Source organism: Chenopodium album, chromosome 22 (assembly GCF_948465745.1).
Source record: "Chenopodium album chromosome 22, dcCheAlbu1.1, whole genome shotgun sequence".
NCBI classification, from domain to species: domain Eukaryota; kingdom Viridiplantae; phylum Streptophyta; class Magnoliopsida; order Caryophyllales; family Amaranthaceae; genus Chenopodium; species Chenopodium album.
Genome location: NC_137855.1, coordinates 6,273,512 through 6,300,268, shown reverse-complemented (window position 1 = coordinate 6,300,268; position 26,757 = coordinate 6,273,512). Strand labels below are relative to the sequence as shown.

At 35.6% G+C, this 26,757-nt stretch overlaps 2 protein-coding genes across 4 annotated transcripts; both read right to left on the bottom strand.

The window, feature by feature from the left end:
- Positions 1-462: 462 nt before the first annotated feature.
- Positions 463-4,618, bottom strand: LOC145603612 (uncharacterized). Its single transcript, XM_081659557.1, has 2 exons — positions 1,150-4,618; positions 463-987 (listed from the first exon to the last, which is right to left on the bottom strand). The coding sequence occupies exons 1-2, from the start codon at positions 4,082-4,084 to the stop codon at positions 602-604; spliced, it is 3,321 nt and encodes a 1,106-aa protein (XP_081515683.1). The 5' UTR covers positions 4,085-4,618; the 3' UTR covers positions 463-601.
- A 2,438-nt stretch (positions 4,619-7,056) lies between these two features.
- LOC145603611 (protein PIR-like) lies at positions 7,057-26,047 on the bottom strand. Of its 3 annotated transcripts, XM_081659553.1 has the most exons (31): positions 25,818-26,047; positions 25,624-25,713; positions 24,566-24,638; positions 24,309-24,373; positions 24,047-24,124; positions 23,665-23,784; positions 23,488-23,558; positions 22,801-22,893; positions 22,324-22,393; positions 22,154-22,218; positions 21,815-22,010; positions 21,534-21,685; positions 20,540-20,633; positions 20,177-20,392; positions 19,630-19,841; positions 18,539-18,686; positions 17,491-17,659; positions 17,119-17,195; positions 16,060-16,230; positions 15,888-15,964; positions 15,700-15,802; positions 14,700-14,819; positions 14,462-14,605; positions 13,101-13,250; positions 12,630-12,773; positions 12,312-12,399; positions 12,084-12,211; positions 10,918-11,125; positions 10,382-10,554; positions 8,664-8,870; positions 7,057-7,799 (listed from the first exon to the last, which is right to left on the bottom strand). In XM_081659553.1, exons 2-31 carry the CDS (start codon positions 25,675-25,677, stop codon positions 7,605-7,607), a joined length of 3,861 nt encoding a protein of 1,286 aa, XP_081515679.1. In that variant the 5' UTR covers positions 25,678-25,713; positions 25,818-26,047; the 3' UTR covers positions 7,057-7,604. The 3 variants fall into 3 exon arrangements, with proteins under 3 accessions (XP_081515679.1, XP_081515680.1, XP_081515681.1); XM_081659554.1 differs by lacking the exon at positions 8,664-8,870 and having other exon boundaries at positions 25,818-26,046; XM_081659555.1 differs by lacking the exons at positions 22,801-22,893; positions 23,488-23,558; positions 23,665-23,784; ... (3 more) ...; positions 25,624-25,713; positions 25,818-26,047 and having other exon boundaries at positions 22,154-22,221; positions 22,324-22,395.
- Positions 26,048-26,757: the final 710 nt, after the last annotated feature.

Sequence of the window (26,757 nt, the reverse complement as noted above, 5' to 3'; positions counted from 1 at the left end):
GAATGCTGCGGTCGCATAACACTCCCGTGGCCGCTCTCCATTTAAGCCACCCTGACTTAATTCTGTGGGTTACGTCTTGATCAATGTCACCATTCTTCTGGATGATCGACCCAAGATACTTAAAACATTCACTCATGGTCAAATCCTTTCCATCCAAACTCACCACTTCATTGCTTGTCCCCCTCTGATTGCCAAAACGACATACCAAATATTCAGTCTTACTCCGACTTAGCTTAAACCCTCTAGATTCCAACCTTTGCCTCCATTGCTCCAACTTAACATTAACCCCGTCCTTAGTCTCATCCACCAAAACGATATCATCCGCGAACAACATACACCATGGAACCTCATCTTGAAATGGTCTAGTTAATTCATCTAGAACCGTTGCAAAAGGAAAAGGGCTTAATGCAGACCCTTGATGCAATCCGATTGTAATAGAAAAATCTTTTGTCAACCCTCCGGACCTCATTATTTCATATATATACAAGTTTTTTGGATAGCTTAGCCGTTTATTGTAATTGATACAAGGATATTCTGCCCTGCTAAACAACTATAATTTCTAGATACAAAAGAAAATCTGATCTGAAAAAAGAGTAAAAATCTACGATTGTAATGGTTCGTCTTTATAACTGACATCCCTACTTGGGAAGAGATTATAGTGACCTTCTTGATCATTAGAATCAATGAGCATTGACACAACAGCCCGCATTGTGGGGCGGTCGTGAGGATTCATACTAGTACACAACAAAGCAATCTTTAAGACCATTGTCATATGAGCAACAACACTCTCATCTTGTAAGTTTAATCTAGTGTCAAAAATACCAGTTGATAATGAATTCTTCTTGACGTAGTTTCTGACCCATGAAACTAGATCACCCCCATCGTCGATTGGCTGTACAGGGGTTTTTCCTGTCAACAGCTCAAGCATGACCACACCGTAGCTATATATGTCACATTTTTCTGTGACTTTCATGGTGTATGCATATTCTGAAATTGGAAGAAAATTACTTGCATCAGCAAATATGATGCAGCAAATGCTTATACAGAAATTATAACAGGATACTAGCAAATTTTTTTACCAATGTACAAATAAACACATGTAATTATATATGCTATGAAAAAGAAAGAAATGGTGGAGAAAGAACATACCGGGAGCAATGTATCCATACGATCCAGCAATTGCAGAAACTGACTTGGAATATGGCATGTCAACTACTTTTGCCAAGCCAAAATCTCCAACATGAGACTCAAAATTCTCATCTAATAGTATGTTATTGGATTTTATGTCACGATGAATAATTCGAGGCTTACAATCATGGTGCAAATAAGAGAGACCTTGTGCAGCACCAAAGGCAATGAGAAACCGTGTTTGCCAATCAAGATTATAAGAATTCCCATGAAGAAGTTCTCCGAGGCTACCCCTTGGCATGAACTCATAAAGGAGAACATTGGCACCTTCATGAAAGTAGAACCCATGCAACTTTACAATATTTCGATGCCTGATTTTACCTAAAGTCGAAATTTCAGTCCTGAAGCTGTCATTGATGTTTCCGTCTTCTTTATTCGATGCCAGCTTCTTTGCAGCAAAAGTTTTACCAGAAGGTAAAACTGCTTTGTACACTTTCCCACAAGCTCCACTACCAATCACAAATCGGTCATGAAAATCATCAGTGGCTGCAAGAAGGTCTTCAAAAGTAAATCCTTCCTTTGGAAAGAAGTACATATCTGAATCTATATCACTGAGGGACTTATCTTCCACTGGGGTAACAATATCGACTGGGCGAGTCATTAAGTATAAAATCACCACAATGAAGAATAGAGAAACACCACCTATAACAGCTGAAATTATAGCAACAATTTTACCAAGACGGAAACCACCCTTTCCAGAATTACCAGGAATTGAGAGTGAAGAGTCGCCGTTGCTGCAAGGACCAAGAGGCCCGCCACAGAGACCCTTGTTGCCAGCAAAACTCGAAAGAGCTGCACCCTGAAAAACAGGCATAGAAGGTATAGGACCACTGAGGTCATTGTAAGAAAAGTTGAACCCGAGTAAACTTAATAGCCTCTGCAATGAGGTAGGAATTTGGCCATTTAACTGGTTGTTATTGATGTAGAGATATTCCAGCAACGCAAGATTCCCGAGCTTTGAGGGGATCTTCCCTGATAGATTATTGTAGCTTATATTTAAACCAATTTGAAGGCTTGATAAACTACCCAATTCTGGAGGGATTTCTCCAGAAAACAAGTTTCCACCCATCTGCAACTCGAATAAACGAGGGAGGTTCCCTATAACTGCAGGTATTCTACCTGAGAACCTGTTGTCAGAGAGCTTGAGAAGCTCCAAATGAGAAAGAGTTCCGATTTCATCAGGCAAGGTGCCTACAAAATTGTTCCTGCTAAGATCAAGACGTTGTAGCAAGCTGCATTTGAAGATATCAGATGGTACAGGTCCACTGAGTGAGTTTGATGAGACATTAAAGGCCACCAGCTGCGTAATCTTGCCAATTGATGCAGGCAAAGCCAATGTGAAGTGGTTGTACGCCAATAGAAGCCTTTGTAGGTTCCTGCAGTTTCCAATCTCAGGTGGGATTGGACCACTGAAATGATTTACTCCCAGTTCAACAGCAGTGAGGTTCACTAACTTGCAGATATCAGTTGGAAAACTTCCAGTGAGACGATTATCATACAGGCGAAGCTGAACCAGTGGTGTGCAGCTGATGATATCAGATGGGATATTTCCTGAAAGCTTGTTTGCACCCAGATTTAACAAAATTAAGTTAGAGTTTCTGCAAAGATTCTGAGGGATTCTTCCTGTCAGATTATTCGAAGATAGATCAAGAACCCACAGCCGACTACGCAATCCAAGCTCTTGAGGGATTGTACCTCCAAGAGAATTATTGAAGAGCTGCAACATCAGAAGCTGAGGCAAATTCTGAAATCCTACAGGAATTGTACCTGTCAGAAAATTTATCGAGAGATCGACTTTACTGAGATTCTTCAAGTTTGTAAGCTCCTCAGGGATCACACCTGTCAGCTGATTCTCAAACAGATAGAGCAATTCCAACCCTTCAATCTTACTAATTTCAGTAGGAATTTCTCCAGTCAACAAGTTCTCTGAAAAATCGATTTCTTTTGCTGCAGAAAGACTACCAATCTCTCTTGGAATAGTCCCATTCAGAGCATTTCTGTATAGGTACAAACTACTAAGGAACTTAAGATTCATAAGCTCCTTAGGTATTTCACCTACAAGATTGTTCTGATAGAGAGCAAGAGTTTGCAAATACGTGCAATTCGAAAGCTCCCACGGAATAACCCCTGATAACTGATTACCCCAAAGAACCAACTCAGTCAAGTTGCTCAGCAAACTGAGCTCTTTAGGGATGTTCCCACTCAAATGATTTTGAGCAAGACCAAACAACTCCATACTGTCACATCCACCTATTTCTGCAGGAATACTACCAGAAAGGAAATTCTGCCCCACTCTAAACCTTCTCAAGTTCTTCAGGTTCCCTATGGAACGAGGCAACGGACCGCTGAGACTGTTAGTGTATGCCACAAACTCTGACAAAGAAGACATATTACCAAGCACCTCAGGAATAGGGCCAGAAAGCTTGTTGTTGCAGACATTCAGATAGGTCAAAGCAGACAAATTGCACAACGCTTTAGGGATGTTTCCTTCAAGACGATTGTTCTGCAAAGATAGAGTTTGAAGATTGGAACAGTTCCCAATTTCTTTGGGTATGTCCTTATAAAGCCCATTAAAGGACAGATCAAGATGAATCAAATGAACCAATCCACCAATACTAGGAGAAATTGATCCACTTAGATTCATATTGCTCAAATTAAGAGATTCTACAACTGGGTTACTATCATTACTACATAAAACACCTTTCCATTTACAAGGGTTTTGGTCCATTGGATTCCAATTACCCAGATCATCAAATTTATCAACCACTTTACTCTTCAAATCTAAAAGGTACTGACCCTCCAAATTAAGGCCATTTGTTTGATCACTCAAAAGGGTATTTACAACAAGAAATACTATCACAATCTTGTAATAATTTGACAAATTTAAACTACCCATTACAAAATTAGTTTCAAACCCCAAAATCAATACAACCCAGTTCACAATTCACCCAAAAGAAAAACTGAAAATTTTACATAAAAATTACAAAAATTCAAGATTATAGTATATTTACAAACAAACTAGACCCAATTTAATCATCCCAAAGTTCTGCAATCAGAACTGTTTGTGAAAAATTCATTGAAAATGAAGTCAATGGTGTAGGAAAGAAAAGAATTTGCATACCTTAAAAAACTTTTTTAGGCAAAAAGTTTTCAACTTTCCCACAGAAATGATTTTTAGGCAGAAGAAAGTATTTGACTTGATGAAATTTCACTCAAAAACTTTATCCAATTTGATAATTATAATTTTTGAAAAAATCAAATTAGAATAAACTTTATGTGATGATTAAGAGGAAGACTGAAAACCCCATCTAATAAAATTGTTAAAAAAACACAATCATTTAGTTAACAATTTATGTGATTGAGAAGAAAATAAAAGATGAAAATGGCCGACAAAGCATGCAAAATCACCATTTATGGGATCCCTCTCATATCATGCCGTCTGAAAAGCTTGGTAAAATATTTTAATGGGTTTAGAAAAGTGGCCAACTCTTCAGATACAGAAGCAAGCAACCCACCAGAAGTGGATATTTGAAGATTATTATTATAAATACGTTTCTTTTTTTTAAAACAAGTGAGATTTTCCCTCTTTGCTTCGTTTTCAGTACAGGAAAATGACAGATTTTCCCAAAAAGTCACTTTTCCACCCTTTAGTGATCTCTTAAATTCACAACTTTTTAATTTAAAGGCCGTGTTGAGGTGGCATTTGCGATATGCAAATCGAGACGTTTGGTTTGGGTATGAGTTGGGTTTATTTGGGGAGTTAATTACCTGAAATTGGGTGAAAAGTATTTTAAATGAAGAATGGATTGAGTTTTATCGACTTATTTTTTATTTTAGTTTAGATCAATTTCGGGCCATCTAACTTTAATTGACTGAAATGAGTTTTACATATAAATTAGATTATTTAGGTCAAGTCTGTTCGTCTGATTCTTGTGAATGTCTACCATCAAAACTAAAGTTTTCCAACTCTAGTCAATTTACACAAAAAATGAATTGGACAAATCTTGGTCTAATTTTCATAACCCAATTAACAATACAACTTAACATGAACTCAAGTCAATATAAACCAAATAACTTCTCACTTGAATATAATACAATCCAATTGAATCCATCTAAGCGTAAACTAATTAATCCATCTCCTACCTCTAATCCTTTTAGTTGATTAACATTAATAAGTAATAACCAATCAAATCAGTGTTTATCGTCGTATTATTAGATTTATCTCCAAATTTACATGACATTTGTAATTTTTAACCAAAGCCAAAAATTGCAATGTACAATAGTCAATAGGACAAAAAAACTAGGAATGAAAATATTGTTTGAGAGGACTCATACTAGAGTCAACAAGTCAGAGATTTGTAGATCCAATGGAATTAAGTCAAGACTTGTAAAAAAAAGTCAAAAACAATAGCGTAGAAAAGCCAAGTTGACAAGTTCTAGTAGAAGTAGCAAGTTGAATATTCAGTAAATTAGCATAGTCCAGCAAATAAATTGGACTATATTATATTAATATTGTAGTGCTAAATTAACAAAATAATAAAGAAAGCTATTACTTGTTAATCAGCCCTTACAACTTGGTGATGAAAGGCCTAAGGAAGTAATGAATGCTATGTTCAAATCATGTCAAACTCCTAGACCGAGTTAAATGTATGGTTTAAGTTACGATGGGCATCTCAATTAGTAGTTCAAATTACTCCGTATTCTATTACAGGTTTTGGTATGCGTCAAAAAAAATTGAGGTTTCATTTTAGAAAAGATAAAAAAAAAAATGCTAAAAAAGAATACAGAGTACATAAGTAGGTAAAATAGAAAAGAAACAAAAGAAAGTAGTACATTTTTAACATGTCTTTCGTAATATGATTTGACACTTTTTTTTTTTTTTTTTTTTTTTTTTTTTTTTTTTGTGGCAAGGTCTAATAAGGATAAATATATTTTGTAAGGTCTTAATTAATTAAATAATATTGAAGCCCGGTTTACTTTACCTTATTTTGATAAGCTTTTTTTTTTTTATCTTTTATTTGAAATGAAATTAATTTTTACCGAATTGAACATATTTTAACTAACCTAATATTATTTTTACTAAATATTACAGTATATTTTTAAGGTGAAGTAAATAAGGTCTTAGGAATTGTTCACATTTACTGAACTAAAATGAATATTTTATGAGAGAAGAAAACTAGAAACTAAACTGAAGTGAACTGAAATTAGCTGAAGTGAACATACCCTTAGTCTTTTATAAACAAAATATGTATATTTAGGCATTCTATAGCACAAACCATTATAATGGTGGACAAAGGTTTAAAAATACCTTCCATGGCAGAAGCAAAATCATCATTATAATTGGAAAAGGATCTCAAAATATTGTTTCTGACTTTTTAACGACAAATGCAATCTGACCAATAATTTTAGGGCACATGATTTTATAATTAAGCAATCCACCAAACATTCATTATTTTGTTGAATAAAAAGGCTCTTAACTTTGGGCTTCTACCATTTAAATAAAGTTCGATCATTATCAACATACACCTCCCCTTTCTTCTCCTTTGAGGTTAACTGTTCATCTTATTTTATTAAACTTTGACTAAAAAATGTGCTAAGAAGTTAAAAAATAATGCTTAGGAATATGTAATGAACCCAAAGTGAAAATTAGTGATGTCGCAACTGTATTTTAACTGTTCAAAAATAAAAGTATTGAATCTGAAAAAATATAGAGTATGGTGACAATAACATGTTTGAATTGTGATGTTTCACTCAATTTAATCCTCTTATCTTATTTTATTTTATTCATATACTTCGTATATAATATATTCGTCTAATCATAGTGCCGTACTCCATATTTATCTTCAACAGGGAAGATGATATGACTAAGAGTATTCATCAATGCACCCAGACAGTTCTACGATTAATTAGTTATTCGCAATAAACAATCAACATTATCCGATTACTTAAAATACTACTACAGGATTATGACATGCATGATAATTACATAGTACTACGTATACATTAGGTACAATTGCTACAAAATTACACAAACCAAACATATACAATACATGGCAAGTTGATAACATATATTCTGACAACCTGTTGCTGTCTGACAAGACAATGGTGAGACGCTCCAATAATGCTGAAAATCAACGACGAGTCCAGCAACTATTGCTAGCACTTGCAGTTGCTCCTTTTTGATCATGAAGTAGCACTTGAGCCAACCCGTGTTTCGATAGCGACTGTGTTTGGATAGTAAGACAGTAAAAACAAGCATTTACTTCAGCAATTCTAATATACAGATAAACCCTGGCAATCTAGCATCTCTTACTGTGGCTTGGAAGTAGCTGATACTAGCCCTTTTAGTCTTCAGTATAAGGTGGAATCTATAAAGCTACCTAACCTGAATTAGTGGTATTAACACAGGGAAAGAATTAAGTGCTCTTCTGTGGAAGGGTTTCAAAAGCCGAAACTGTGTTTTCGAACTTGATTCGATGCAGAGGTGTTCCACTTTGCTTTATTGCACATGCTACCTTATCTTCAAGAGGACAACGAGCTTTTAGCATTGAAAACACATGATTATTTAACCTCCTGGCTTTCTTCATGGCTTCTATCAAGGGTTCCCATCCCTTCCAGTCCAAAAAACAGAAAAATCAGTTAGCTCTGAGGTGTTAAAGGAATGTATCACAAAACATTCTAAACAACTTCCAGAAAGCATAAGTCATAAATCTCAATCATGAGTCAGATTTTTTGGTAAAATTGTTCAAGAATCAAAGCAATGAGGGTAATCTCTTATAAGAAGATGTCTCCCTATTTCTTAGAAAAGAGTGTTCCTCCCAGGATCACTATTGTCTTCATAGTCCATGCCACAGGCTTAAAATTTTACCCTACAGTCCTACACTATCCCCCCAGCAATTCCTATTCAGCCATTCAGAATTAAGTTTATCGATCATGTTGGGAAAACTCTTATAGCACACCTTGGCACCCCAACCCGTCCCTGTAAATCCTGATGTGGTGTCACTCTAGGGATGTCTAGAATCCCTAGATGCAGCATGGAGTCTAATTTTTTACCATTATATGTTTGTGACTGACAGAGAAAATGGATTCAAATTAATAAAGGTGAAATCGAAGATACTCAAAATAATACTGACAACAATACATTATCTTTATTTCCAACGAAGATATTTATCCACATGTAAGATTACTTACTACTTTAGAGTAAAGACATATGTAGATCTAAGAGAGTGGTCCAATAAAGATTTGTTCTCAGTAATTAGTTCAGCACAAGTTAACAAAATTTCTGTGCTTAGTCGACTCAGGACTCAGGTTTCTGCTTCTGTGAGATGCATTATCAAGTTTTGGGAACCGAGATATTTCAGGACAACGTTTTTGCAACATATAAAGACATGTACAACTGAAGGCATCATTGTAGATAGAATTCAAAATCCTTATAATTATAACGATGGGATAATAAGAAGATTAAGAAGTCTTACCTGGATACCCTGAACAATTTTATGCATTTGAGTAAGTTCTGTAACCTCAACTTCTGCTGCGTTAAGGACTTGATATGAGAAATCAAAAAGCTCAAAATGCAGCTGCTGCCCAAGTAAATATATTAATGTGCAGCCTCCCCAAGCTACTGAATCTCCTAGCATCTCATGACTATTTGGGACACCTTGAACAGATTCTTCTAAATGTTCCTGCAGTTCAAAGGCATTAGAAATTGTACAAAAAAAAAAAAATCTTTCTTCAATACTTTCAAAGTTTCAAGTGCCTTTCTCTTAAATCTTGATAATTACTGATGCATGCTCAAGTAAATTGTGAGCATTTGTTTATATACGAGAGAATTTTGCTCCCATCACAAGATAATTATTATACCTCGAGATGGGATATCACATCATACCATCATCCCAATTCCTCCAACGATGCTCCCAAGTCCCACCAAGGTAATCACCCAAATTCCCCATATTGAATACATAGTTCTACTCCTTTCTCTAATCCAGCTAAGTACATGAAATGGGCCTTATCATCATGACAGAAATTTTTGTTGATATAAGCAGTATATGAACTAAATTCCCAGTAAATGGCATCCATTATGATTTATTACATCAGGCCAATAAGTCTGTAATATACCACTCTGCACCATACATTAGCCCAATTCTCTAAAAAGGAATCCCACCTAGGGTGATATACTCTGTTAGAATGGTTCAAGTGTACAATTGTACACAGCCTAAAGCCTACAAATTGCTTTCATCAAATCCTGGAAAGTGAAGGAATAAGATATGAAGATACAGTTGCAAATTCCTTCCTAATATTGGTATATAGCATTCTTAAGATTTTCTACTGCCTTCCCAAGCCTCATGCAGAACATTTTCATTTTGGAAATTCTATTTTCCACCAATATTCTAAAGAGTTTCAGATTTTACATCTAACTTTAGGACCAGAACTGATGTTACATTTGGTTCTGTCACACAATCAATCAATCAAAGCCTTAATCCCATAAGTGGGGTCGGCTACATGAACAAAAATTGATTATTCCGTTTGTAGTTGACAAAAAATTTCCTCCATCCCTTACGATCAAAGGCCTCATCCTCTTGCAAATCCATATACTTCATATCCTTCCTAACTCCTTCCAACCAAGTCAATTTTGGTCTTCCTCTCCCTCATTTAACCCCACCATGGTCCCACTCTTTGTATTGTTGCACCATCAGGTCTCCGTCTTACATGCCCAAACCAACGCAGGCGATTTTCCCTTAGTTTGTGTGCAATGCCTGCCATGCCGACTTTCTTGAGAATAACCTCATTTCTGATTCCGTCTCTTAGAATGTTCCCGCACATCCACCTTAATATGCGCATTCCCGTAACCTCCATCTTTTTAATGCGCATTTGGTTCTGTCACACAACTGATGATAAATGATGCCACTAGATCCAATAATTAAATTTGTAAACAAAAACTTAGTCTGGTAAAAACTTATTCAGATGAGCCCAAAGAGTTATAGCCCGTGTTATTAGTAGTGAGCTCGTGACTGCAGAGTCACAATGACCTAAAAAAATTTCCGTTGTGGTTATACCTGGAACTACTTAGAATTCATATTACACAGCATAAAATACTCAGGCAATTACCAAACCTAATAATCTAGAAGCACATGTTCCTGATGGCTAATTAACGAAGAACAAAAGACCTGCAAATCTGCAATTGCACATCACTTACTATTTGAAGGCCACTAAATATTCGGTAGAAGTCCTTTGAAGTTGTAATGTCTATGAATCCTGTCTTTGGTGTTGCACTCCACTTGCTACAGTATTTATCCAGTGCTGCACTTGTAAATGCAAGAGCATATTCCAAAACACTTCCAGTGTTCATATTAGCTTTATACAAGAGATCTGCAACCAGGCAATTTATTAGGTTATGCATATACAAAATACCTAGCAATCTAGCATTATCATAGCTATGGTTGTCAATGAATGGTTTGAAAAACAATGAAAATTGTCTGCATGAGTTCCTTCGACATGATATAGCAAAAAAATCATAGAGCAGTTTGCAAGACTTTTGGTTTGTCCATCCATGTCTTTGATAAGAATCACTCGAAACTCATTTTGTTTTTGTCAATAGGCAAGTAGTTATGGCATAATGATGACGTAAACTATGAGTCTATGACATCAGTCTTTCGGTATTTTTCACATGCTTGACATCCATAAATAATTGATCATAGAGAAGATGGCTGGAATATGGAGGAGTCTTTATACCTGCTGCTTCAGCCTGTTTTGACATTGTGTATAAGGAAGTTGGATTTGAGCAGTTAGGATTCGACACAATCGCAGTAGTTGTTGACTTCATGAGGTTGACAACAGGGCTTTCACCCTCACCTTGATATAGCAGGATTTGCCCATCCGCATTAGGTATGAAACCAAGCCAGGGTGCGAGTTGCATGAAGCGTGTTGTATCTACTTCTCTCTACAAAAAATAAAAAAATCTACTTTGTGAATAACTAGAAGAAATTTCAGCTTTCAAGCAATTGCTTGGCTATAACTTGATGAGCTCATCTGCTCATGCTATGCACTTTTTGATGCAAACGACATAGAAGTATATATGATTAAAAGTTGTTTCTTGCTCATCTGCTATGAAAATCATGAAAATTAGGCAGCATATTCTATAAACATATATCAAGTCGCTACTGTATAGAGTATCAGAGAAATGTTCTAGAATGCTAATACCACTAGTTACTTTAGGGAAAAGAAAAAGAAGAAAAACCTATCCTGCTCCAAGGTCAAACAAAGATGGGAAGTCAATCGTCATATGGTCAGATACTCAGATATCTTTATTGAAAAGTGGTTTCCTTTTATCCTGCCTCCATGTTCCAGCTAATTCTGGGAAAATTTTGTATTTGATTTATGCTAATAGCGCCTTCTATAGTTATGTCAAGTCAAAACATAGATTATCAGAAGTCAAGAGTCAAGTTGTAGCAAAGTGTATACACAATTTTGGAATACAGTGATCTTCTTTCTATGAATTTATGGTCTTCTGCTGCAGTCTCAATCTAGAAGATCAAATCAACACAATTAGTGGGTCACTTTGTTATACTGTTTGTGAGGATTCCTGAACTGTGCCAATTGTATAACAATAATTCATTGTCATGAGTATAGAAGTTGTGCTTTAATCTTAAATAAATGGATTTGCTATATATATCCATAAAGGCTACATATTGTCAAAATATTGAATAAATTTCCTGAAATAGTACAGAGCATTAATTTTGGAGATAAAACAAAATCATGCATTGATATGTGTCGTCAATGCTTAATTAATGTTTAAAATATCTACTTTTAGATTTTTACACATAGCCCTTAGGGAGTCAAGGACCCATAAAGCATAATTTTTTATTAAAAGAACATACAGATACAATTATAGGACTTACCAGTACAATATCTAGAAGACCCATCCAATACAGTGTGCTTCCTATCTCCTTTATTCCCTGAAGAACTTCCTGCTTAAGTTCTGCCTTTGAGGTCCAGTTAAGCTTCTCTTTAATGTGTCTCATACAACCTACATAAATCTTTATTATATAATTTGAAAGAATGGAAACCCCCTGCCCTAAAAAAAAATAAAAATAATAATAAAAAAAAAAAAAAAAATTAAATTGTACCTGTCACACCACCATCAAAGGGTAGTAAACCTATTGATTTGGGCAATGCTTCTTGCAATCCTGTAATCATTGCTTCAAGTGAACTAATCTGTTTCATCAAGTAACACCAGATGAGATACAGATATAGGTCAACTAAACAGCTTTTAAAAAATACATGCATCTTCCCTTCAAAAAAAAAAAAAAAAAAACACAAATAGCATAAAGCCACGAGTTGCGGCTTAGTCTCACTAACCCCCACCAATAAGCAGGACATATATTAGGCCATTGTTGTGTACACGGAAGACACTTAAATAACTAATTGCACACAAGTTTTTTTACCTTATTAGATATGTGATCCAGCAGTGCACGGATCAGCCATGGTAAAGAACGGGTTCCCAAAAGGCGGACGATAGAAAACATGTGAGGCATTCCAAAGAAGCCATTGTGCAACCTCGTAAAGCTCTGATGTGCAGAATTCAAATCCTGAAACAATAAATAAAAAAATAGAAACTTATGAAATTTCTTATGTCCTTTGAGCAATAAGGCAAGAAAAAGAATGCTGAGACAAAATAGATGACAAACTTCAGCTCATACCATGGGAAACAAGAGCATTGGCTTGATAGTTACATAACTTATGTTCAATAACAGACCAATAATAGTACAAAGGTTGGTGCCTCACAAGTCACAACTAAAGTGTTTCATATACCATATTTAAAATGATACTAGTTAGAACTAAGTTTATGATTGCTATTAATATGAAATAGAAAGAATTATATTGAGTCTAGCCAGGGGATAAGTCAGGTATCTTACTTGGTTACCACAGTAAAAGTTTGGTTTAGCATATGGCATTGATGGCTTCTGAACTCGACCACTGGATGATTTTGGTGATCGGACAAATCGTTGAGTAGTATTACATAGTATGAAGTTTGGTAGGAAATCATTCTGCATCTCTGTCCAGATCTACAAATGACAGGACAAGAAACTCAATCAAAGGCAGTGTTGGATACAGTGATACACACAACAAGAATCTACAACAAAATCTTATATGTCCCCATATCACCTCATAGAAATCAATTGACAAGGAAACAAAAGACAATAATGCAACAAACAATTCAACAATATCTTTTTCTCAGAACAAAGATAAAATCTTACTTGAATAAAAATTGGGACACTGATTTGGTAACCCTCCCTTTTCTGATTTATCGCATATTATGAAATTAATGTGTGTTCTTTGGTTAAAAGACCAAACTATGGTTAGATTTTTTTTTTTTTTTTTTTTTTTTTTTTTTTTTTTTTAAAAAAAAAGAAAACTACCCCAGCCACCAACACCAGCCCCAACCCCACCCCTACCACATGCCCCCACCACAAGTGCACAACCACCATAACCGAAACACCACAACCAACCGACCGAAACAGTACCCCCACTCCCCAAACTTGAAACCCCACTACAACCACCAGAACCCGAAACCCCACCTCAAACACTCCAGGTTATAGCAAAGAAAGCAAATGCTCAAAGAGTTTATCCTGCTTTCCTATATTCGAGCCTATAAATAAGCAAGCCAAAAAAGCTTCCAAACTCATGTGACATAGACATGTATTTAACAAAGAACTCAAAAGGACATCCTAAAAAACTAAACTTCTCTCCTTCATCAAGACCACCCCCCCCCCCCCCACCCACCACACACACACACACACCAAAAAAAAAAAAAAAAAAAAAAAAAAAAAAAAAAAAAAAAAAGTTACACATCTGCTGATAATGTTCTACCTATTTATACCACTCTCACAAAGTCAAACAGAAAATGGGGCATCAAGGCAATACAAACAGTTAATCCAGAGACGACAGGGGTACATGAAGACATGAGACTTGAGTCCACAAGCTTGATGAACTCAGAGACAACAGGGATATCACTTGATCAATTAATCTCATAACAGTGAATAGAAAATCCAAGAGCTCACAGCATTTTTCATAAATTGTGTCAACATCATATCATTTAAAATATCTGGCAGCATTTGCAGAATCGCAGCAACAACAGTCCATGCCTCATAAGTTATCATAATGTAAAAAATGACAAAATAATCATCATGATAGACAGGAACAGGCAAGCCACATTTCAAGCGCTGTAAGTTATGAGTGACACAGTAGCATATATGCGAAAAGGTATATTTTAGACCTGGTAAGCTAGGCGGCTTGAGTAGGAAACAAGAGATATGTTCTCTTGCATCTCACTGAAGATAAGACTGAATGAGTCTATTGTCAGATCCTCAGACAAAAGCTTATGGGCATGTTTTAAGATATTCACGAGGTTCTCCAATTCCTGTAAAATAAAACATTCAGAAAAGAAAACAACAAATGAGTTTGATAGCACATTATCCTCAGAAGACAGAATCAAAGAAAATAATAGCACTCACCACAATAGCACAGATATCCTGCGACTCAAAACGATCAAATAAAAATTCCAAGTTCTCTCTGAATGCCTTGTTCATACGTTGTGAGATCAGGCATCTCAAATCAATGCTCCTTCCAAGTAACTATGAGCACATTTATTGTTGAAAGAAAAACAAAGTTAAGAGTGGGATGGGAGAAGGGAAGAGATGTTAGATAGAAGATGCAGTGGATTGACCTAGCAGCAAGAGGCATTGCCCCACCCACGAACTTATATAAAACATGCACCTAAAAAGAAGGAAATTAACATATATTGAGGTTTTACTCCTTTCCAGATCATAACTGCAAGATCAATGTGTCTTATAGACATTATACTATTATAGCATAGGATGCAATTATCCTTTTGGCTTTTGCAGGGGGGCAGGGCACAGATTGAGTTGTTGAGTGAAAGGGTACCATACTACGATTTGTGTTTTTTTTTTTTTGTAAGTTCTTATTTCTTGTTTATAAGTGAGCATATTCCCTTTTTTCAATTTCCTGTCACATATCATTCAAATTTTGGCAAAAATAGAAAAGAGAGTTTTTTTTCAATTCAAGTACAATTTTTATCTCAAAAAAAAAAAAAAAAAAAAAAAAAATCCCCTAATCCAAATAATATCTGGTTACTTATAACATATCCCTCTTTTTTTTTTTTTTTTTTTTTTTTTCCTTTGGATATCATACAGAGAATCAAGGTAATAAAAACATACAGAGCCAGAGGACCACAAGTCCTCAAGCAATAGAAGGGAAAAAATTCAGCATAGACATGAGCGCGAATCACAGCATCATGTACTAGTAGTAGATCAGTCAAGGCTCAACTACTCAAGAAAATTTCTCATAAGCTTCTAAGGAACATTTGAAGACCACGCCTATGACTAAATGAACAAGTCACTGGTAAACACAATGAAACATGATGATATAAGGTGGAAGATCACAAAACTATATTGAGTGATGGTCACCCCAAACAACATGCAAAATCATGCTCACCTTAACTCTAGTCATTTTGAATAGTGCATTGAATCTCATAGGTTGCACAGAGTATTTTTCTCCATTGTCTACTGCAAAGAGGAATGAGGAGTCGAGCAATTCTCTAACAGATGAAAAAAAGTGTTAGCATCAAAAGTATGAAGGTATTAAGTATCAGACTGAAAGAAACTATCCACTGCCAGCCATACCTCGCTGCCCAACTTTTGTAATATGTGAAAATTATTTCACACAATTTGGAAACAAAAATATCAAAACAATGGTCCACCTGTAAGGAGTGACAGAAAATTTTAAGTCCCATGTCGAAATAACCAACAGAAATATATATGAGCAGTGTAAGAGTAGCAAGTAAATCAGAAGTACCTCGGCTTCAATTTCATCATAGAGGAAGCGCTGCTTGAGCACAGTTAATGCTTGTTGAGAAGCATCGTTGTAAATGTCAAATGGCATAACAACACTCTCAAATAATCCTGCATTTTGAGACTCAAGCACATAATCCACCAGCATCCAGGGAAGAGAGCATTCAATTGGAAACTGCAATCAAGCAACAAGTCAATTTGCATTCATTTGACTATTTGAGCATTCAATTAAAAATTGCAATTTGTTTGTTTATAAACAAATTGTGTCATGCCTACATATGTGTGATGAATTGGGTACTAAACTATAGATTGACTGCAGAACTAAACATAAGAATTAAAAGGAAACAGTAGGAAGCAATATACAGTTTATCCTAAACAAAAACCAATATACAGATTATTTGACAGTGATAATGGATCTCTTCTACACTAATTTTTGAAGCAAAAGTAGCTATGTATGTGGTTACCAAAGTCAAGCCACTACTTACCCTAGCGTAAGATTTGTTTGGAAACAACTTGTTACAGTTGCATCGCAAAGGGGGAATACCCTATATTCGGGGGAAGTAAACCCAAAACATTATTCTGTATCTGTATTTCTAACCTTTAAAAAAAAAAAAAATTATGTATGTTACATTCTTTTTGAATTATATCGAAGTAATGTTTAGGCTATAAAACTCCACCCCCCCAGCAACAAATAATAATGCATTGTGATTTTGAAACTTGGAGTGAATTAATTTAGATCTAATTGGATACATTCCACGTTAAATGATGCTGAATTGGATACACTTGGCCCACTACTTAAGGGATTACTGTTTATGACAAGGCTATAATCTATATTTACTTCTTCCATTAACTACAACAACAACCATCTTCGTCATGATACCACTCTCAAATACAACAAGTTAATTTCTAAACAAACAAGTGAGAGGAGCGCTGGGGAAGGTGAAGACGAGGAAAGGAGGATATTTTCTATTTAAAACTAAATACCTAGCTTTCAAATCAAACATGTTCAAATGGCAAAGTGATCCATCAAGAAGAATGGTGCATAATTGAAAAGTGATTTCACCTGGATAACACGGGATGTTTCTAAATAGAATTCTCTGAACCAAAGGAAGCCAAGATCAGTGAGTGTTCCTATTGTCACTGCAGACACAATCAAGAGCCAAGATCAGCTACATAGAAAGTTATAATTTCTCAAGAAGCCAGCAAGTCTAGCATTACATCGAAAATTAACAACTTAGCAGGAGGTAGTAGTTGATCACGATTTAACTATTTCCAGCAACACCAACATTTATTGAGGGACCAAAATATAACTGTGGCATTGGGGAGGATAGGTGCATCTGTCCACCTCTTGGTAAATATAAATGTTATTATATAAACAAACAAGCCAGAAAAGAGAGAGAAATAATGAGCTGAGTTAAGAATAATAGATGATTACCCGTGTAATCTAGCACATGCAAGAAGAAGCCAAGCTTGTAAAAGAAGGTTTCCAACTGTTTCAAATCCTCAGCAGGTATATCTGAACCGGTATTGCTGAAGAGCCCACCTGGCTTTCTCAAATTCCCACCAGAAACGACCTCATAGATCAGGAACTGCAGGCAGTGGACCTGAATTTTGGAAGGAAACAACTAACATAAATGAATGCTGAATCAGTTACTTATAGCTTATAATCTTATACACACTGTGATACCCCAGTACGATTTCATATAGTATGTTTATACTTATATAGCCATGAATATTGCTTATGGTGTTACTGATCCACTTGGAATTAGGCCTTCTTGGTGAGCAGCCAAGATTGGCTAGAGCAGGTTGATCATATAAAATCACAGGTCAGCTCAACAGTTTCCAATTGGTCTTTTATAGCAAATTTAATTAGAGGTGTTTAGGTTCTTTTTTTTCTTATACTACGTATATTATTATAATTATATGTCGTCTACACCTAAAAACTTTTGTATTTTATGAAACCGCCTCCTAGCCTGTAACACTCAAGTGACTCTCACAGGACTTTGCGGTGTGTATAAACAAGAACATCCCAGACTGAGCTTGGTAGTCTCAAGGCAATGTTCATTCACCCAAAGCTATGTGAGCAGCCATCAGCTAGCCACAACTTAATCGGTGCTCACAGCCTAAATTAACTCAGGATTACTGTCAATGACCATTTCACGATTTGAAAAATAAAAGGCAATCGTAAAACCAATATGCTTCCTCACTAATTAATTGGATTAAGCTTGGCTTGGGATCATTAAGGCTTAGGTTTGTTTTGGCTACGGCTTGTTATGACTTGAACTGAGCACTTAGCTGAGTCCAATGACTCACTGACATCACTCAGCTTATCCAACTCTCTCTTTTAAAATTATATTGAACCAAACATCATCCATTTGACAATGTGCTCTCTCACTAAAATAAGCAAAGGATCTCTACAAATGCCATAGCTACCAGCCAACTACATATATATTTTAAAGAAAAGTAACAGACAGTAAGCAGACCTGGGCTGCTGTTGGTGCAGCTGGCCTAGGATACAAGTAGCTCCCTTTGCTTTCTTCACCTTCTTGCTGTAGGGATTGCAAATCATTCTCTTGCTTGCTTGTATTTGCCATCCAATCAGCTGAAAGGGTCCGCATATCAGACAGAATCCTGAAAAAAGATTAATCCTAAGTATTAGGTGGGGAAAACCAGAAAAGGGATCAACCCCATAGAAGGCCACACTCAATGTCTGACTAAATAATAGAAAACCTCAGTGATGACATGCAAAATTGAACAGAAATAGCAAGTTAACAACATCTTTTTCTTATGCTACATATGCATCAAAACTTTTATCTGGATACTAATTCAAGATATTAGCTACATGCTTACTCCACAACCCAGCCACCACTAAATCTAGAAAACCCCATGGGGTCGGGGTACAGGAGAACTTGAGAATAGAAGGGAGGAGAACGAAGAAGTTTAAGTAAGGGTGGTGAGATGGATAAAGATGAGGGTGAGATAGGAGGAACTGAAGAGATTGAAGGGCCGGAGCAAGAGAAATGGGGGTCTAATACTCTGATACATATTTGATATCCCTATAAAGAGCTAGAATGAGAAATCCATTGTAAAGACAATATGTTATTTTGGAATAAATTTTTAGTATAGAACAATAGAATCATAGACTATACTAGATATCGTAGAGTGACTATCCTACCATTAGAGAACATAGGCTTTTTTTTTTGGTGACCAAACTCCTTGGGATATCGGCTGCCTTCTCTCAAGACCAGACCCAAGGCTTAACTTCCACACACAACACCCCCCCCCCCCCCGGAAGATTTGTTCCTGGGGCTTTTCCTCAAGAGATGAAGAGTATTGCCACTTGGCTACAACCTCAGAAATATAGCAATTTTTATATGATTAATACATCAACTTGAATTCTTTCCATGAAGATTTTCCTCCAGAAGAAAAATACTTCATCAATCATCACTAATAGCCAGGTGGGGCTAGCTACTATTTGCCCAGAGTCAGGGGGTTGCTTACAGAAATGAATAGACTGCAGATTCTAAAATATTAAACTATAGATCTTGATTGATGTCATCAATCAAATGCCCACCTAGAAAGATCCTTTTTCCTCCTAAAGGTAGTACGCAGCATAGTTGCCAAGGTATTCTGAACAAAGTCCTGAACTTCAGCATGAATTGTTTCCCATAAGGCATCAGCAACTAATGTATCACAACGCTGCATCATTGATCCTATGCTTTTAACATAGCCAACAAGCTCAACCAATGCTCTCCTTTCCTCTGCAATGTAATTATATCGCACCACCTACAGCAAACCAAATATATTGATTACAAGAAAACATAATGACATTATACTTTAATTAAAAATATATATATAATAAGAATTCCATTAGCCCCTTCTTTCAGAGGTAGGTAAGCTTGTTTCTAGGATTATTGTTGGTTCACTGAGTGTGCTGGTCCATTAGTGAACAACATTTTTCTCTGCCCACCACTGACAAACATTGCACTATACGTCCCTTACAAATTAGAACCACTCTTTATTCCTTATTACTTGTTGCAATAATAACATGAGGCAGATGGAACACGTTTGAGATGTATAAATTGCAAGACTAAGGAAATTAATGCAAAAAGTGCCAGTGCCTTCTCATAGTCAGAATATAAAGTTGAAGCATTATTTGACTCTTCAGAAGATTGATCCTTGCAAGGGCGAGAAAATTTCCATGCACACTGTTCCCAGATGCGCCCAGTCCATTTGCTAAGAAGTTGAAATCCTTCAACAACCACATCATACATGTTGCCTTTGACATCTTTGGACCACTCAACTTCAGCACCCTCTGTGGATTTTAATAAATCTAACTGCATAATAAAATAAGAAAAAAAAAAAGGTATCAGGACAATGAACTTAGATTTCAGCATATCCTAGAAATAATGCACATATACAGCATTGTGCTTCATGCCTTCATGTGGAAGGTTATGAACAAGGAAGCATTAGAAAAGCAATACCTGATTAATGGATGAAGCAAAACGAACTGTAAAATCATCGTGTTCAGCCCGAATAGCACTAATATGGTTGACTATAAGATATTGTCTCTGATAAGTGATGTAAGTTAAGAAATATAGCATATCCAATATTCTCTTGCAAATTGTATTGTATTGTACTATTGTATGAACATAAGGCAAGCCAGAAATAGCCACATCTCTCATAGTCAATAAACAAAACTAACTTAGGAAACAGCTAAATGAACATAAAGTTTTCCAGTCCGATTTTCAAAATTAGTTGATGATTATGCCGAGGATTTCAGTTATGTTGGTGCATCATAGAAATTAAAAGAAGAGGATGATACATAGATGACAGAGTTAGAAACTGAGGAAGAGTAAAGCAGAGAAGCAAGCTGTAAGCCTACTACTCCTGCTGGGTACTCTTTCTATTTCAGAAAATCCTGCTGGATTCTATACAATATAACCTGAAAATGCATAAGAAACCAAAGGCCAAAGGGCCATTTTGCAGGTACACCAAGGTTTTCTTGAATAATAATTTACCAGTATTATTTTCCAACTAAAGGCACATTCCAAATATAAGCGACACGATAAAGAGGACGAAGTAATCAGAAATTGTGTTCATGACAGAGATCACTGGACAAGAAAATGATTTATGTCACAAAGCAGAAAAGAAAGAATAAAATCACCAATCCTTCAAAAATTAGACAGAAAATTTGGGCAGCAAAATCTGATCCAAGGAACAAACTGAAAAGAGAGAGGAGGGGGGAGAGAGAGAGTATTCAGGTGTGAAATTGCGATTAAAAATAGAATAATACATGTGTACACAGAGTTGCAGACAAAAACATGCATACAGACAGCAGACGCACACATGCGTGTATGTGTGTAAATTGATTATCAGAGGCATGCTTGCATGTGTTCATACTGAAATGCATAAGGTTAGCAAGCAGCCAAGCAGGAAATTTTGCTTTAGAAAGAACGAAGAACAAAAAAAGGATATTCTTGAGCCTCACGAGGCTGAAGCTCATGCGGTGCTGGGAGAGCAAGAAGGCGAGCTTGACTGACAAACTTCGGGAAATATGATGACAACTCTTTCATAATGGCAGCAGGAGAAAGGTGAAGATCTGGAAATGCAGGGATAACTGGATCACTCTGCACATTATCAGGATAGGAAAAGTCTAAGCATCGAATGTTGCACCATAATTCGAGAAGGCAAAATATATAACAGAAAAGCATCATGAACCACAAGTCTTAGATTTATGGAAACATCATCTATTATACCTTGAAAATGCCAATAAGTCGATTGATTTTGACCCTCTTATATAGTGCTTCTGTATCTTTCTCTGATGTAGTTGCTAAGACAACAAGTACAGGAAGGACACGCAAGAGAACATGCCGATCCGGAAAGAGAAGTGCAAAGTCCAATTCCAGTGACTCAACAGTGAATACTATCAGAGCTTGAAGAATATCTTCTACACTATCCACCGTTAAGGGAAATCCCAGGAGGAAAATAGAAAGCATTTGCACAATATATACTGCCACCAATCAAAAGAGCCTAACAAAACAAAATTCCTAAAAATCTAAATTTACAAAAACAGCAACTTGTATATGTTAGGATACTTGTTCACCCGGAACATTTCCACATGCAAGTTCAATAGAATAGCCCACCTCGTGCTTAAGAAAATCTACTGAGCCAAAAAGTACACTCATAAAATAAGTATTTAATTTTAAATCAATCAAACTGGAGAATTCAGATATTAAATTACAAGTGAGCATATGACATGAAATACCTGTAAATCGTCCAATTCCTCCCTCATTGAATCAGTGTCTTGCCACTGAACACTAACTTGGGTAAATGTCCTACATTTAAATTTTTCAAAAGAGGCGGTCAATAAAGGATATATGACTCAACAGAACTGGTCTGGCAGATATTCACAATCTCCTCCACACCCCCTCCCTGGGGGGGGGGGGGGGGGGGGGTGACACACACACACACACACACAATGATTCAGATATCACTAATGATATTAAAAATATACCAAAGAAAAGATAGCATCAGAAACTTCCCTGTCTAGACACATCAGGGAGGAGCAAAAATCTGAATATTTTACACTGTACAGCTATTCAAGCTTTTTTTAAGTATATGAATCTTTTGCAGGATGGGAGAAGGATATAGGGCTCAATATCTAACATCTGCATATTATAAGGCTAAGACAAAAACTAATGACATAGCAATTAGATCAAGATAGTATAATTAGCTAGCATACCTTTTGTACCAAGAAAAATCATTTGGAATGCTAGCCTTTGCATTTTTAAGATGGTCAAGTTGCACCAAAACATCCAGCAGCTTCAACATAGACCTGTAGCAAAGAAAACAATTTCAAGGACACATGAAAAATGTATATGCTAGTTTCATTTTCCCCTTTAGTTAAGAAAAGACAACATCCTTAAGAAAGGAGCAGTCAAGGAATCCTGAAAACATAGTCAAAACTTAGTAAACAAACCCCTTCACGATGAAAATATACTGAAGAAAAGTTTGGCTGCAGAGGTTAGGCACTGATTCAAGCTTCAACAAGATATTACTTTGCAATCAATCTATATGAATTTATATGGGGACAGACAACGTATCGACATATTCGACAATGGAGTCCTTTTAAAAAAAAAAAATTAAACATTCTGATATTATTGAATAATTGTTGTGCGTAGATATAAGTCAGAAGATGAAACAAAGGAATATAAATAAGAGTTCTTATAATTAATAGATCAGAATGTAGACACTTTTTCTTATAACACCCAACAAAATTTTCCACTGATGTACATAATCTCATACATGAAGAACCTAGATTTTACAGGGACTGTAGAGCCAGAAACCCTTTGCTCAACATCTTAGTTGAAATAGGTTTAAATCAAGGTTACATTGATCTTAAGGCTAATTAAATAGCTTTTTCACTCACCAAAGATGAGTTACAGTAGGGCCATTGATGCGTCGCTCAGGCCTTGAAAAGCGTTGCATGTCAGCTGCTAGCTGCATTGGATTACAGGGGATTATATACATGCTTTGGTAAGATAATACAAGGAGGTAGAGTGTAATTCATTGGAGGTCTTAGAGAAAACACATAATGTGGTCATACTTTAGATGCTGCCGATGCCTGCCAACGTTGAATTTCGCGTAGACGACTCATTTCCAAATCAAGTACTTGATATGTCTCTAAATATAGTTCAGCTTGGCTATGTTTCATGGAATCAGGAAGCTGCAATTGTTCCCAACTTTTAGAATCACAAAATTATCATGGGCGGAACAAGATATCTTTGCCTAGATATATTTCATAAAAAGATCTAAAGATAAAATACACTGAAACTCTGAGGTTTCAGAATCGGTAATACATAACTTGTGTCATGGTGCTTCAGTATATAATACAAAAGAAAGATTATAACATTTACTAAATAAAATAAAATAAATAAATAAAATTAAAAATCATTATATCCCATAGTAAAAAAGAAAATGAAATTCACCTGAGGAAGTGCCTTGATACAACTCCGATATGTATAAAGTACAGATGACATTTCTTTCCCCTCGTGGATAAGAGTGTTCTGCATGAACAACGTTAATATATTAAAATGTATACCTATCACCAAGCAGAAGCCCATCACAGAAATTTAAAATAATCAGTCGAGAAGGCAATTAATACACGACAGCTATGAGGTAATTTTAGAGGTTCGTAAATCTAGTGTTTATAAAATTTACAAGTAGAGGCTTGCAGGCAAAGATGTGTACCAGCTGATTAAGAGCTTTGGTGTCTTCTGATAAAGATAAGCGATAAGCAGCAACATCACTGTATTCTGCAAAAAAAAAGTTAATTCATACTTTAATCATTGTATGGTCTACCTTTTGAAAACACTAAACAAAACATCCCATTTCATGTCTTGTAATCCACATAAGCATTAATGGAGTTAAAAGATCAAGAGATATTACATTACAAATAAATATTAATGATGTAGTAAAGAAAAAAAATTAGTAACAGAAATACTTACCAATTGGACTGGTAGTTGCACCTCGATCAGATGACACCCAAACTGCTGGCCCTTGCACCTCCGGCTGGTCATCCTAAAAAGATAACCAAGGGTGAGTATGTATTGACAATTTTCAGAATTTAGACTGAAAACAAATCGCCAAGGGTTCGAGATGAGGGAATATAATCATCAGCAGTGCCAATAATATACTGTAGCTTGCAACATTGAGCTACTTTCAGCTCTTTAGAGCACAAATTTCCACATAACAATTATTAATAATTGAAACATGAGATTCAGTTGTTCCGTCATAGGAAACAAGCACAGAATTATTGAAATAAGTAGGATATTCACTTACTCAACATAAAGCAGGACATGATTTTTTTTTTTTTGTTTTTTTTTTTTTGGTTTTTTTTTTGGTGCAAATAAAGCAGGACATGATAGATTAATGGTAATGCTGTTGTTGATGTTTGACACTAGTATTCAATTCACTTCAATATATAAATCAAGAAAATTTTACATGGAATTTAAGTTGCTCGAAAATTTTAACTTGGAATAGTATAATGATACGAGGCTTAGACAAAAATTAGCACAATACTAGTATACCTCCACTATTTACTTAACCAACTTTCCTTATCTCGTCTTCCATGTTACATTATAATACAGATTCAATACTACACACCAACGAAATCCTAATAGTCGGTTCAGAATCCAAACACTGCAACAAACAAATCCTTAATCTGCTTGAGTTACCATAAAAGACTGAACAAAAGGAGTAAAGTTCCACAATATATAATAGCATTGCAATTTACAGATTTAATATAATCTCCTTGATTTCTTGATCAATTGTCTCACTACCTTAGCAAGTTTTTGGCATCACTTCCAGAATTCAAAAGCAAATTGTGCATACTAATATAAATATACATACATTGCAAATAGACTTCAATTATACACATTGAATTATATTTCTGATTAATTTCCCGAATTACATGATCAAAATCATAAAATAAATACATAATGAACCAAAATTAAACCCTAAAATTCAAATTCAAATTAATAAAAAAATATGCAAAAAAATTTACCTCAAGTGAGAATGTAGAAAGAGCAGCAATGGCTTCTTCAACAGGAACAGCCATAGCTCCTCCTCAATGCCGCAAGATTACCAATTCAATCTGCAATTTTAGAATTTGGCACAAAAATGGCGGATTAAATGAAGAGTGATTAAACAAATTTGGAAAGATCAACATGAAAATGAGTAGAAATTGAAGCTCAAAACCTTGAAGATTGGAAATCGTAGTGCGGCAAAAATGGCGGAGCGATTAGCAAAGATCTAGAGTATAGTGTAGGAGAGAGAATTAGGAAGGTTTAGGAGTAGTGGAGAAGGTGAAGTTGGTTGTGTATTTCTGTAACTTAAACTTTACTAATAACAACTTCTTCCTCTTGTCTAAATTTCTAATCGTCAACTTTCTTTCTTCTTCAACCACCGGTGTACCCGCCCTACTTTACGTTCCTCTTTTGGGCGGGGTGTGTTTAGAGGGCAAGTCCACAAGCAAGTGTGAAATAGTGTAATACCCAATTTCGATCCCTAATTCAATTTTGATCTTCCTCCGTCATGATTTGGGGCCTATTCAGTTCAGCTTCATTTCAGTTAAGTTCAGCTCCAATCAGTTTAGTTCAGTTCCTAATTTCTTTCCCTCATAAACAATTCATTTCAGCTCTATTCAGTTCATCTAAGTTTAAATCAGTTCAGTTGTTTTCAATAAATTGGAACAAGCCCTTAGTTTGTCCATTTTTTTTACGATTGTCCTTAGTTTGCCATTTTGCCCCCCTTTGTTCTAACATACATTTGGTGAGAGCTTATTGTTATTTGCTTTTAATAATTCTCTTGTTTTTAGTTAAAAGTTAGGGTCTCACACTCTCTCTCATTTAGTAAAAAAATGTCTAATTAATAGCAAAAATTTAAAACTCTACTTAAAAATATGGATGCTGATAAAGAGGCAAACTAGAGTGGGATGGAGGGAATTTATAAATAGTGATTAATTTAGCATAATAGTTTATTTATAATTCTCTTAGCACCTAAATAAGTGAATCATTTTGACTTTTACGGCATTTACATAACAATTTTGACTTATGCAAGGTTTGCTAGATTAGCCTCAATGTATATGTATACAAAAATTAACTTATATAAATTTTAATTAATAAATTAAGATAATCAT